The 15,000-nt window shown below is 43.6% G+C and overlaps 2 protein-coding genes across 6 annotated transcripts in view; one reads left to right on the forward strand and one right to left on the reverse strand.

The window, feature by feature from the left end:
- The window catches only part of LOC147057663 (nuclear receptor subfamily 5 group A member 2-like), a 28,857-nt gene extending 26,307 nt beyond the window's left edge, over nt 1-2,550 (forward strand). For both annotated transcript variants that reach the window (XM_085908995.1, XM_085908994.1), the window contains one exon: nt 1-2,550. This exon is cut by the window's left edge and continues 1,068 nt beyond it. The gene's annotated coding sequence lies outside the window, so the exon portion shown is untranslated.
- A 6,954-nt stretch (nt 2,551-9,504) lies between these two features.
- Nucleotides 9,505-15,000, reverse strand: part of adgrd2 (adhesion G protein-coupled receptor D2) — a 53,104-nt gene continuing 47,608 nt past the window's right edge. For 3 of the 4 annotated variants that reach the window (XM_085910922.1, XM_085910918.1, XM_085910921.1), the window contains 4 exons: nt 14,814-14,961; nt 14,288-14,346; nt 14,151-14,181; nt 12,073-12,165 (listed from right to left, as the gene is read on the reverse strand). In XM_085910922.1, coding sequence (XP_085767048.1) covers nt 12,092-12,165; nt 14,151-14,181; nt 14,288-14,346; nt 14,814-14,961 — 312 coding nt within the window. In that variant the 3' untranslated portion in view covers nt 12,073-12,091. Of the gene's footprint in view, nt 10,389-12,072; nt 12,166-14,150; nt 14,182-14,287; nt 14,347-14,813; nt 14,962-15,000 lie in introns of those variants that run through there. The other variant, XM_085910919.1, reaches the window with a different exon arrangement.

Here is a 15,000-nt window from a genome sequence, read left to right on the forward strand (position 1 = left end):
TTTGGGGCAAATTTATTTGTCAAAATCCAACACCAAAAAGACATGAACCAGCAACAACAGGCTAAACCATACGGTATGATAACGTGACATATACACAAACGAGGAGCTGAGAACAGGCCTGACGTAACATTCAGAGTTATTCAAGTAAGTATTACATAAATAACACGTTTATCAAACCATCTGTGTCACTCCAATTCATTAAATCCATCGATCGTGCTTTATGTAAACAATGCCGCGTATGCGCCGCATATGCTCACGTCGGACCCGTTGTAAGTTGCATTTCGAATTATTCCACAGACCCATATAACGATATATAAAGTATATTTCAAATAAATATCATATTACAACAATATCATCAAACCATCTGTCACTGCAAATCATTAAATCCATCGATCAAATTCCTCGTCCTTTGTCAACAACGCCGCGCGTGGGCCCTGATGTCAGCCTCGTCGTTATTCCACAGATCTAGTATATAACTATATTGTAGCGTTAACAAAGTACCAGGAAAGACGTGGGTTTGGTAAACGGCTCTTTATTTAACAAAACAAGAGTTCAACGAGGCAACAACTACTGAATTTCCAGCCACGGAGGTGGAAGAGAGCTCCATAAATAGGACCGGGCATGCGTAAAAGCCATGTCCGAGCCCCATCCACCGTCCCTAGACAGCCACCCGGCTGAGCGCCAGCCCCCGACTTCCATCCACGAAGGTGAAAAAGAGCTGCCGTCGAGAAGGATCGGGTGTGCGTAAAAGCCATGATAGTTTTTCAAACCTTCTGTGTCACTCCAAATCATTAAATCCTTCGAACTCTTCGTCCTCCGTGTCACTTACAAACCAAGCCGCTAATGATGCCGGTAGTACGTGGGGCCCTTCGTCATCTTCGTCATCCCGTGATCGAATCCTTTGGCCTTTATGTAAACAACCGCCGCGCGGCACGGGTGACATCACTTGCAGTTCAAATGACAGTAATCCCTTGCTACATCGCAGTTCGTTTATCACGGTTTCACTACATCGCGGATTTTTGAATTTTGAAAATTTATGAAAAAAATCACATAAGTCGCTCCTGAGTTTAAGTCGCTCCCCCCCCCACCCAAACTATGACAAAAACCGCGACTTGTAGTCCGGAAATTACGGTATATTGATACCACAAGACAGAGCTGTTCATCAAATGAAAGAAAAGTAGGATAAAGCCAGTAAAATAAATACAAACTGGGCTTTTCTTCTTACATTACTGTTTGTCAATAAGACAACATCGCGGGAATATAAGCAGGTTACAAAATTTCAATGCTTTATTTAGATTTTCAAATGAATTTTGCATACTGTCCTACAGTGTGCAAAAAGCAAAATAAACCTCTTTGAGACTCATATGTGCCGATTAGTTCTTATAGAAAGTGAATCGTGACTCATTTAATGTACAGTGCCATGGGATTTCGGTTGTGCCCACGCTTGACTGTAGTGACATGAACCAACTACAAGTCAGCAATGTGACGTCACAACTATATTTTTCTGTCAGCTATCAGCATCAAGATCGTAAAAGGAAGAAATTCGGAAATTCCTGCATAAATGCAGTAGATGGATATGCTTTAAGTTTTCATTCAGAAAGGTTTTAATACGAATGTCTTTGTCTCTATCTATCTGTGATGTACTAGTGCCGGTATTTACACAGAACCAGACTATCATGGAAATTGAACATTTTTACCTTTATAAAATAATGTCAAACTGTAACTCACGTTATTTGGTTGTTGGTTTTAGACACTGCCGATGTCCTGTTACCTAAATAGTTATTGTCTTATATTATTGTCCGCTGCAATATTTTCCCATATAACAGCTTACGTACTGAGCAGTTTAAAGTCAGTCTAACAACAGTTTGGATCGCACTGAAAATCTGAGTAATGGGCTAAGAGAACAGTGTCTGTTCTTGGTATTGATAGTCATCAGTGTGGTACCTGTGAAACTTACTGTTTTGAAAGGTAAGCTAGACTCATACATAAAAAAAACAAAAAACAAAGGTGACTTATGCTCTGGGCACACATAAGAGCACATTCAAAGACAACAATATAAATGACTTTTTCAGTAATTGGGAAAAAGACAAAGATGAAAAAGAGTAATATAACGTTCACTGTAGACATTTGAAATTTTTCCTTGAACTAATAGAAGTCTGAAATACAGTATCATTATAGACAATCGTGATGTCTGCCTTAATGTGAATGTCACCCACAGACACAAAAAGACACAAAGCGCACCTTGATTTTATTGAGGTAGTTGATTGTGAAAATGGTGTACATGGTGTATATTTATATTGTGAAGTGACAAAATTACGATTCATTTAAAGTTCTCAGCCTTTTTTCAGGACTATTTGCTACTGATGTGAAAACAAATTCTCTTGATATTGCTTTTGTTTTTGTCCTTCAACTCTTGTTTTCCTGTGTAGGTTGACAGTCTGTTCTATGTTAGTGTTTTCCTTCCAAAAGAGACAATGACCAACCAAAGCATTTTGTTTTGTTTCATTTTTATTGTAATAGTATCACACCAATAAAAGTCAATGACATAAAGTTGCACTTGTGAGTTGGTCATTTTTGCCATTTTGAACAGTGTTCATACAACTATTAGAGCATTCATGGCATGGCTGTTTTTAGCCTTGTCTGGTGATTTACAAGACACAACTGATACAATCATCTCAAACTAATGATCAGCAAAATACAAAAAAAAGGTTTGAACACATTTTTACAAAGTGAAATTAATCTGACTCCTCAAAAGTTTCACAACAAATAAACAATTTGGGCTGTGTGTGGACTTTAGAACATATCAGCTAACACAAAGACATGACTTTTATAAACATGTACATCAGTGATTAAGACACAATAGCTGTTATAGATCAGACTACTAGACAAATGTATTGTGTATAAAAGTATATTGTTGCAAACTTTTGACCTTATTACAAGATTGATAGGACAATGTCAGCGAGTGAATTAATTATACTACATATCTTTATGAAAGAGCGATGTCGACTGTAAGTTTGACGCCAACAGACACTTTTAAACATGATATAGGACAAAGCATACAATTCAAGTTTAAAACCTCTGGGTAATAGGTTTTTATTGTTGCGCTTCTAAGCTTTAAGGTTTTACACTCTCTCATGCAGTACTGAGCAAAAGTCTTGCTTCACCAATAGATTTATTGTTTTAGCAATACTAAAATAATAATAATGCAAAAATAATAATATACGTGACGAGAATATCATTAAGTAAATCACAGCTTTTACTCGGGCAATACAAAAGAAAACAAAAAGCTTTAAGGTTTTACACTCTCTCATGCAATACTGTGCAAAAGTCTTGCTTCACCAATAGATTTATTGTTTTAGCAATACTAAAATAATAATAATGCAAAAATAATAATATACGTGACGAGAATATCATTAAGTAAATCACAGCTTTTACTCGGGCAATACAAAAGAAAACAATTCACATTATTTGAGTTTTGTTTGTCCATTTGTTTTTGTCATTTAGCAGGCTAATTGTGTTTCCATGTTGATGGAAAATGAAAAACAGAATGGTGTTTCAAATGTGAATTTGGAGGTTGAATCCTTCCAATTGTACCATATCGACTCAAAAATAATCATTATCATTATATAGATCACCAAACTGGATTGAAATGAAATCAAGACAAAGCTTGTAAAATGACAAAAGACAATTCTCATAGTAATTTATGTTCATGAACAGACAGCGCAGTTCATATTTAAAAAAAAAAAAAAAAAAAAAAGATAAATTCTAGCATATGGAACTTTGATACACAAGATAATCCGGTGCCATTTCTTTAGGAATCAACAACACACCCTGTAAAATACTAGGTTTTGGTCACGTAAAAATGAATAAATAACACTCATGTATCATGCTTACTCACACGCATACACACACACACACACACACACACACACACGCACGCACGCACGCACGCACGCACGCACGCACGCACGCACGCACGCACGCACGCACACACACACACACACACATATTATATATATATATATATATATATATATATATATATATATATATATATATATATATATATATATATATATATATACATACACACACACACACACACACACACACACACACACACACACACACACACACACACACACACAAACACACATACATATCCACACACACACGTGTGTTTGTGTGTTTTACTGTAACTAACAGTCACTCTCGGACTTTTGGAGTGTCAAAAATCTACAAAAAGTGTTACGCACACTGCAAGGACATCTCTAATCCACAGTCCACAGATCACCTCATGGATGTTCAATTGTATTTAGGTCTGAGTTGTGACTAGACAATTCCAACCATTTCCTTTGTGAAGGCAAGTTATCGTCCTGAAAGGTGAAATTCTTTTTCGGCTTTTTGATTGATAGTTGGAAGCTGTTCAATAGTTGGAACTGTGACCCTTTTCTCTCACATCACTCATTGCCACGCTGCACTGCTTCACCATAGGAATAATGTGTTATGCTGTTGTGTTTTAAATCTTCGTTTACACTGTATGTACATTGTATAGTATATACATTATGAAATCATAACTGATGTTCTTTTGAATCTTTTGTGATTTCCTCCTGTTTGCTCAAATGCCAACATTGTAGAAAGTTCCAAGCTGATAAAAATGCTTTGAAATGCTGGGCAGCTGAAAATCAATTCAAAAAAGGAAACACAACACGTACGAATCAGGCAGCCTGCATCAATATCAATATTGAGAGGCTCTTCTGCCGCATGATTATAGCATGACACAACCATATTATTAGCTGACAGTGGCAGTATCAATATTGAATTTTGGTTCTTTTATTTTATTTTGAAGGTAACTCCAGGACACAGTTGAATATTTAATGCAGAAGAAATTATGTCGAATATTCTCTAGACTGATATCTTTCAACATTGTGTTGCTGTCATCGTTTTTGCGATTGTTTTGATCCACATGCAGAAAACCAACTCGGAAGTCCAGAATGAGTGAGGAGTGCTTATTGAGATACGGTGGAGGTAGAGCGGGAGGATCTTGAGCCAGGAGCACGGAGCGGGAGCAGCGATGACGGAGCGTGTGGAGTTCAGAACGGGGTGGATGTTGGCGATGGTCCGTGGAGGGAATTGGAGGATCAGGAGACACGGCGTTGACGAGCAAGAGGATATCGAGGAGCTAGAGGCACAATCGTGGAGGTGATCACAACAGGTAGGACACTCAGGCAACGAGTAGCTGACAGCACGCTCCTTAAGAGCCCTCCTCTAATGAGCCTGATGAGCTGCACCTGAGTCCTTCGCCACTCTGCTCACGGCTGCTCCCTGTGGACATGAGAAGTACACCACCCCGGACCCTGACACCACCACCCCTCAACGGCCGCCCCCCGGCGGCCCAGAAGAGGAAGACTGGAGTGACGACCAGTAGTCCTAGATGAGGGTAGGATCACAGATGTAGGAACGGGGCACCCAAGACCGGTCCTTGGGCCTGTAGCCCTCCCAGTCGACGAGATATTGCCACCCACGGGCCCACCGATGGCAGCCCACGATTCGTCGGACCGGATGGACTGGGTGGCCATCATGTTCCCGGGCGGGAGAAGCGGGCTCGGCCGGAGGAATGAGCGTGCCGGACTCAACAGGCTTGATCTGGGAGACGTGGAAGGTGGGATAAATCCGGAGGCTTGGAGGAAGATGGGACTGATCACTGCCAGGATCACATACGGTCCAATGAAGTGGGGGGCCAGTTTCCGCAACGGGGACTTGAGGGGAATGTCCCGAGACGAAAGCCAGACCTTCTGACCTGGGGAATAAAGTGGGGCGGGTGTGCGCCGTCGGTCGGCATATTTGGGGTTTTGCTCGACGGAGCGGTGAAGGGCCTTCACAGCGTTGGACCAGACGAACTTGCAGCGACGTATGTGGTGACCGAGATCTCCTTCTCGTCGGCCGAAAACAGCGAAATCTTGAAAGGGGAGAGGCCTGTGGCAGCGAAGATATGAGAATTGTGGCCATACTCCACCCAGGGAAGAAACTTGTTCCACTCGGACGGGTTATCAGAGCTGAGACATCGGAGCGCAGCCGTCAGCTCCTGGTTCAAGCACTTGGTCTGCCCGTTGGTAGCCCGATATCAGGGAGACCTTCGCATCGAGGGCTGAACAGACCCTTTTCCACACTTGGGAAATAAATTGGGGACCTCGGTCTGACAGGATTTCCTGCGGGATGCCATGGAGACGGAAAACATGTTTGACGAGAAGCTGAACCATCTGGAACGCAGAGGGGAGCTTTCTGAGTGGTACAAGGTAACATGACTTGGAGAAGCGGTCGACGATAGTGAGGATGGTGGTCATTCCCTGTGATGGGGTAGGCCTGTCACAAAGTCCAATGCAATATAGAACCAAGGACGTTTGGGTATGGCGAAAGGCAGTAGAAGTCCAGTCTGTGGGAGGACTTGTTGCGAGTGCAGATGGGACAGGCGAGAACGTATTCCCTGACGTCCTTGTGGACGGATGGCCACCAGAAGCATCTGCCGATCAACGGCTGGTCCCGGGATGGGCTGAGAACTTGGCTGAATGAAACCAGTGAATTAAGTGAGAGCGGACTGAGGAAGGGACGTAGGTCTTTCCCCATGGCCCCGTCCCTGGATCGGGTTCCCGTAGCTGAGCCTGAGCAACGAGCCCCTCGACATCCTAGGAGAGGGAGCCTATGATGCAACTGGGGGGAAGTATGGGAGCTGGTTCCGCCACTGACTCGTCGGCAGCGAATTGTCGGGACAAGGCGTCTGGTTTCGTGTTCTGGGAGCCTGGGCAATAAGAGATGGACAAATTAAAATGAGAGAAAAACAAGGATCAGCGAGATTGTCAAGAATTCAGGTGTTTTGCGGACTGTAGATAGGATAGATTCTTATGGTCTGTCCAGACTAACACGGGTTGTTTGGTGCCCTCTAGCCAATGGCGCCATTCCTCGAGCGCAAGCTTGATGGCCAGATGTTCTCGGTCCCCTACGTCGTACAGATGGGGTCCCTTCTCAAGGTTTCTCATTTTTCCCCTGGTAGTTTTTTTTTTTAGTTTTTTCTTGCCCTTTTGGGAGCTCAAGATCAGGGGATGCTTTAAGAATAATTGTCAATTGTTTTTCTATGTGAAGTCCTTTGTGACTGCTTGTGATTTAGGGCTATACAAATAAACTTGACTTGACTCTTCCACTCATCACCCTGGCGTATCCTGACTAGGTGATATGTGTTCCGGAGATCAAGCTTGGTGAAGATGGTGGACTCCTGGACGGGTTCAAATGCTGAAGAAATGAGGGGAAGGGAATACCTGTTCTTTACGATGCTGAGGTTGAGGCCACGGTAATCGATGCAAGGGCGGAGAGTCTTATCCTTCTTGCTCACGAAGAAGAATCTTGCCCCCAGGGGTGAGGAGGAAGGGCGAATGATGCCAGCGGCCAGTGATTCGTTGATGTATGTTTCCATAGCGTGTTTTTCGGTGCGTGAGATGTAGAGCCTACTGGACGGTAGCTGGGCTCCGGGAAGAAGCTCTATGGCACAGTCGTAGGGACGATGAGGTGGTAAGGATGAAGCCTCGCTTTTGTTGAAAACCTGTCTTAGGTAATGGTATTCTCCGGGAACATGTGAAAGATCGATCGAATCCGGTTTCTCGGGTGTCATTAGGGGCGGGCGAGTCGGCACGGCAGACTGAAGACAAGAGGATAAGCACTTCGTGGACCAGGACTCGATATGGCACTCTGACCAGTTGATCCGGGGGTTGTGTTTCTGGGGCCAGGGGAATCCAAGGACTAGGGTCAATTGTCTGACTGGAAGGACAAAAAAGGAAATAAGTTCTTGACGATTGCCGGAAATGAGCAGCTCCATGGGTTTGGTGCGTTGGGTGATGCTAGAGAGTCTCCTCCCATCCAGAGCAGAGACAGATCGAGGAGTTGAGAGAGGTTCCGTTTGGATCTGGACTTGGGGGATGAATTCCTGGTCAATCAGGTTTGTCTCACACCCCAAATCAACCAGCGCGGATAGCTTGTAGCTATGGTTGTAGAACAGAGATCATGGCAGGTAGGGAGAAGTGAGGAGACTTGATACTTGGAGGATGGTCCAGCGGTCCTCCCCTCACGACTGTCAGACCCTCTCTCTTGGCCGAATCGGACAGCTGGCGACGAAATGATCCGGGGAGCCGCAGTACAGACACTGTCGGGACTCTCGGCGCCGCTGCAGTTCCTCCGGAGACAGTCGAGCCCGGCCAAAATGCATGGCCTTGGGCTCTGGAGAGGACTGGCTAGGCGATTGGCCAGGTGGACTAGGCCTGACTAAAAAGGGCTATGATCTTAGTTCAGGTCGCTTTCGTCTGGAGCTTCTCAGTCTCTCCCTAATCCGATTGTCCAACCGAATGGCCAGGGAAATTAGGTCATCCAAAGTGTCTGGTTCTAATAGGGCTGCCAAGTTGTCCGATAAGGACTTATCCAAGGCTTAATAAAAAGCCGTTTTCAAGGCTACAGGACGCGGCTGCTAGCATACGGAACTCTATGGAAAACTCTGACACGGGGTTGTTCCCTTTTCTAAGCCCCCATAACCGGCAAGACACACCAGTCTGATCGGTCTCGGTCGAGAAGGTCTGCTTAAATTCCTTTAAAAACTCTTCGTAAGAACAACCAAAATGCCTGTATCTTAGTGACTTGCCCGTGAGGAGTCCCAAAATAAATGAGATCTTAGCTCCGTCGTGGGAAAAAGACTGGGGAGACTGATGAAAAACTAGTGCACATTGCAGGAGGAAACCTCCGCAGCTACGACCCTCTCCGGAGAACTTCTCCGGATGAGGGGCACTAACCTCACCGAGGTGCAGACTCTGCTGCAAGACTGAGGCGCTCGTGGCGCCAGCTGGCAGCGAGGGGGTTTCTCTGACCTGGGTGTCTTGTAGCAGTCTTGCCAATTGTTCCAGATGACGATTGGTTCGGTGCTGCTGCTCAAAAATGGCTTGGAGAGTGGACTCGTGGGACCGGAGCTGGTGTTGACCCGCGAGGGTTCTTCTGAGTGGCTCTGCTGGGTCTGATTGGCCCGAGTGTTCTGTCATCGTTTTTGCGATTGTTTTGACCTACATGCAGAAAACCAACTCGGAGGTCCAGAATGAGTGAGGAGTGTTTATTGGAAGGGATACGGTGGAGGTAGAGCGGGAGGATCTTGAGCCAGGAGCACGGAGCGGGAGCAGCGATGACGGAGCGTGTGGAGTTTGGCCAGAACGGGGTGGATGTTGGCGATGGTTCGTGGAGGAAATCGGAGGATCAGGAGACATGGCATTGACGAGCAAGAGGATAACGAGGAGCTAGAGGCACAACCGTGGAGGTGATCACAAATGGTAGGACACTCATGCAACGAGTAGCTGACAGCACGCTCCTTAAGAGCCCTCCTCTAATGAGCCCGATGAGCTGCACCTGAGTCTTCCGCCACTCTGCTCACAGCTGCTCCCTGTGGACATGAGAAGTACACCACCCCTGACAGTTGCCTTTTATACATGTAAAATGTAGCTGAAAAAGTAACTGTTACATTAGTGGAACTTAAAACAAATCTATGAGAAGTATGTTTTTATGTAACAGGAGTTTTATGTATTCATTTTGAAAACTGCTCCTTTAAAAGCACCCCCGACTAAACATTTTGCTCTCTTCCCAAATGAATGTTATACATATTTTCAAATTATGTTATAAAATTCAGTAATTACTTGCGAAATGCAAGATCTCATTTTTTTACATCACAAAACCTTCAATTTTACAGGTGTGTTTCTCCCTTTGACACTTTCTGATAAGATTTGATCAACACATACAGTCCGCAGCTTCCACTTTTTTTAAATGACACTTGAAACTACAGTAGTGATTATGCAACATATTCATTGAGTCTGAAAATAAAAGGTGGCCATTTTAGATGTCATTTTCATGTGTGTCTGAGTGGACGTCTCAGTCTTCAAATAAATGAAGACTTTTAAGTATTTCTGATCAAATAAGATCTTCATGACATTGTTGATTCCTCATCATATTTGGAAAGTTTGAGCAAGTATGTAATTGATATTAAAATGACAACCAGAGACTGCCTGATCACCAAAATCTTGTCCCTTTGTCTAATGATGAAATCACACAAATACACCATATTCTAAATAAAAAAGGAGCATGTTACATTATTAATTTATGCAATTTAAGTGCGAGGCTCTGTAAAGAACCAAACATCCGCATTGATGGATCACTTTATCCACTATTTTGAGTTTCATGTACACCACCAAGACTTATGTATTCGTGTGTAGTAGCCATGCACTCAAATTGTGTGTCCAGTTCTACAGTCTTTCAGTGTGATCCAAGGTTACGATGAATTGAGTATCAGGGTGGGACTCCATTTTCCGTTCAACAACCTGTCATGAAATACAGACAAGGGCATTAGATATGACTACATCAGAATATGATGTTTTGGTATTGCATGCAAGTGTGTTAGCGTACAAAAGATAAGAAGGGATGCCAATTGAAAACCAGAGTGAGAGAGAGAGCAGGTGTTAGAGTGGTTAATGGCTAATGCTCTGAATAGCCAGACATGGCCATTGATGATTAGTGGAATGAACTTCTTCTTTGTCTCATTAGCCAACAATGAACACCCAGGAGCACTCCAGCATCCAGCAGGCGTTCTTCACAGACGCTAAAACATTTAATGATTCAATTTCAAACTTGGTTCTTGCCACTGATGGGCAAATAGGTGCTATTGAAAGTGACTTAACCCTCTGCACCATCTGTTCTCTGTGCCTTCTAATTCAGAACACAAAAAACAGTTTTCACACAGGCCTAATGATGTGTACCGCACAGATGAATGGAGATGCAAAACTACATTGGCCCTTCTATGGCCTTGCTGCCAGGCTTTATAATTGTCATTGTCAATTATTTTTTAGATTTTGTATTAACATTTTCTGTCTCACCCTCGGCTATACATGCACAAAGTCATCAAGTGATTATTCTAACCCCATTCACATAGTAAATCAGTGCAGTCAAATTATTGAAACAAATGACAGATTACAATCTTTATTAACCAATAAAAAGTACATATATTTTCTTTTGCTTAGGTCACAGGGACAGTTGCTTTAACAGGGAAGCCTAGACGTCCCTCTCCCCAGTCACTTCATCCAGCTCTTTTGGGCACATCCTGAGGCACTACCAGGCCATCTGAGAATCATAATCCCTCAATGTGTGTTGAGTCGTCGTCTAGGCCTCCACTCGGTAACACATGACAGTAACACGTCTCCAAGGAGGTGTTTAGCATTCTAATTAGATGCCCGAGCCATGTCATCTGGATCCGCTCAATGTGGAGGAGAAACACCAGCTCTACTGTGAGCCCCTTCTAGATGACCTAAAGTGACCGATAAATTGTCAGCTTTATCTTTTAGCTCAGTTCCTCAACCACAACAGACTGACATAATCAGCTTCAGTGCAGATTCTGCACCAATTCGCCTGTCAATCTCACGTTTTATGATGCCCGAGCAACCTCATATGGGTCCTCTCAATGCGGAGGAGAAGCAGCAGCTCTACACTGAGCCCTTTCTAGGTCACAGAAAGTGACGGATAAATTGTCAGCTCAATTCCTCAACCACAACGGATGAACACAATCAGAGCTACTACCTTAGTAGAAAGACACAAATAAAACCCCATTTCTATGCTAATGCCTTTAATTAACCTACGCTGGCTAATTTGGTGGAGTCTGTGCTCTCTCTGCTGCCCCCCCTCCTGGCTTGGGGGCTAGATGGCACCCAAATTTAAAGTTGCTGTCTGGATTCTACATCAACTAACCAGGACGAGACCTGAGGTGGACCACCTTCCCGCATATAAGGAGGTTTGGTAACCTGTACTACCGGAGCACCCTTCACAGAATTCCTCGAAAGACAGTCAAATGCCTTGTACAAGGTCACACAACACAAGTAGACTGGTTATACTAGCTCCTGTGCACCCTTAAGGATCATGCTGAGGGTGTAGAGCTGGTCCACTTTGTTTTAACAGCTAAGACAAAACCCATACTGCTTTTCCTGATCCTGAGATTGAATTTTTCTGCGGACCGGACTGTCTTCTAAAGCAGGAGTCACCAACCCCCGGTCCGTGGACCGGTGCCGGTCCGTGGACCGGTGCCGGTCCGTGGGTCACTTGGTCGCCAAGCTGCACAGAAAAAAAAAAAAAAATATATATTTTTTTATCGACTATCAATTCATTCTGGTCAAGACGCTCGTCCCGGTCACGTAAAATGTTTTCCCAGTTGAGCATGCAAAGGTAGCAAAAAATGAGTAAAAAATTATTTTGAAAAATGTAAAAAATTTGGCGATTCTCTCCCAATTACATCCGTCGCTGTGTCTCTTGACACAAGACGCTCATCTCGGTCACGTGACATCCCACCCCAGTCGAGACCGCGAGGCAAGCAAAAATGAGCAAGAAACAGAAAAGTTTGGAAAGCTTCTCCGGAAAGGGAAAAAAGCCCAATGAGGAGACTGAAGAAGAAGAGGCTACCACTTCTCAGAAAAGGAAAGCTGCATTAAAAAAAAAAAAATTCTGGAGTCCTACTTAACATATGGATTTATCGCCACAGGTGACACTGATGCGCCAAGCGCACTGCACATGTGGCGACAGGCTAGCTAACGAGGCAATGAAGCCTTTAAAACTGCTTCAGCACATGGAGACCAAGCATCCTGCTTTAAAAGACAAACCTTAACCACTTCGGGTGTCATTGTTTCCGATTACGCCTAGATAGGACCGGCTCGTTTCTGAGAAACACACTCGGTGCTCCTAATAATTCAACGTAATGGTGAGTTTTATTTTTAGGTGGTTTATATTTGTTTTTATGCCAGTCGTATCATTTTATTTCATCGTATTTATATATTTATTATAAATGTATTATTTATTTATATAAAGGCCGATCCGCAAAAATATTTCTGACGCGTAACCGGTCCGTGACGCAAAAAAGGTTGGGGATCACTGTTCTAAAGCACCGCTGAATAAACCTCACCTTGGAGGCTGAGGATTGTGCTCCCCTTGTATTTGGTACACACCTCCACTACCTTGATCTTCCAATCCAGAGGCGCTGAATTGACAATGTCCACGCAATGGTGCAGAGACGTGTCAACCAGGACAGCCCCACAACATTCAGGGCCTTTCAGAACTCTGGGTAGATCTCATCCATCCCTGGAGCTTTGCCACCAAAAGGCTACTAAATACCCTTGTGTCGGTGAAATTGAAGTCAGACCGGCATTTTCAACCACCATTGAAACCAACTTCTCTGCCTCTCACACGAGTTTGAGGTTCTTTCTTGTCAGAGAGGTGACGTTCCATGTTCTGAGAGCTACGTAGCTTCTGTTGCTGGGGATCAGATCACCACATTCTCCTCAGGCTGCCATCCTGCTCACTGGGCATTGACCACAGACCACACCGGTGGTGAGCCCATGGGAAAGGAGACCCACACTGCCTCTTTGGGCTGCTCCCGGTATGGGTGAAGCATCAGTCTGATGTACAAGCACTGGTAAGCGAGAGCCACCTCCTGGTCTGGCTTTATCATCATAAAGGGTCTTTGAAATATGCTTTATTTGTTCCCTCACCTAGGACCTGTTTCCCTGGGTGATCCTGCCAAAATCACAAAGCTGTTTGGGAAACACTTTGCCATGGCACGGCCTCTACCATGATAAGCTGACTGCTCACAGAGGGGAAATATTTAAACAAAAGTATTCATAACTAAATAAGTACATAATTGAAGAAATTTACTACATACTACAAGTATTTGTGCATTTCAATTTACACTTGTCCATCGTCATCATTTTAGATGGGGAGTGTCAGTGCACACCCATTTTATGACATGATATATTATTGGATTCAAATCGTGGCTCTTGCTGGGCCACTCAAGGACATTCATAGAATTGTCCTGAAGAAACCTTTTTTTTTAATATCTTGACTGTGTGGTTAGGATTGTGCTGCAGACCTGGGGACTGTGTGCTTCATCTTGCTCAATAATGAATCGACAACCCGTGTAAGATCAAGAGTGATTTGGAGCAGGTTTCTATTTGTGAAATCAAAACAAATGATAGATTGGTTTTCTACAAATCTACATTTGACAATGCTGAATATATTTTCTCCTCAATTATGATGAAAAAACATTGTACCTGATGGTTTGAATGCTGTAAGTTGCACCACCTGATTCAAAAGAACAGCAGCAAATCAGCATTTTGTCAAATGAAAACAGCATCTACAGAAAAAGTCTCAACTAAGTATACAATTAAAATGGAAATATGTTGCTTACTTGGTTTCCTGGTGCTGGTTTCAATGAGAAACTCACAAAACCTTCTTTTCTGAAACTCTCTGAAAGACAAAATCCCAGCAATGAATGTTTTTCATAAACTTTATTTTTCAGCTAAAATTGTTTTTATTAAGAGATTTAATTTGAATGCCCAATTTAACTTTGCTGAATAGAGTACGTATTTGTGTTGCACACCACACAGAGAAGCAGACCACACACATAGAGGCATGCAAGGGCAGATATCAGGCAATGAGGTGGACTAAGTGCCGCGGCCCTGATGCATTGCTCAAAGGACTACTACCATGTCTTGAACAGCTACTGGTAGCTGTACTCTATAAATCTGTAGCAGGACACTAACAGGGACCAAATTTCCAAAGCCCAGGTCGTTACGGAGGAGCAAGTAAGATGTCATAAACAGGTACATCATTATTCACAATTCACGTGAATGGCAGTTTCTGTTAAAAATAGAACATGGATTAATTTAATATTTGCCAGCTGTCTCAACAGCATGTATTACAGAAAAACCTACCATTTTTAATAACTAGTGAAGTAGAACTAGAACTGGGAGGTCCGGATGTCTCACTGGTTTCAGGACTGGAAGGGGTGGGTGGGCTGCGGTCCCAAGATCTTATGGGAGCTCTCTGAGGAGGTAGGAATGTGGTTGGCTGGGAGCAATTCTGCAACAACACGTGAAACAAAAAACAGATAACTTCCAC

The sequence above is a fragment of the Syngnathus leptorhynchus genome, chromosome 4 (assembly GCF_054491065.1).
Source record: "Syngnathus leptorhynchus isolate UIUO chromosome 4, UIUO_Slep, whole genome shotgun sequence".
NCBI lineage: Eukaryota > Metazoa > Chordata > Actinopteri > Syngnathiformes > Syngnathidae > Syngnathus > Syngnathus leptorhynchus.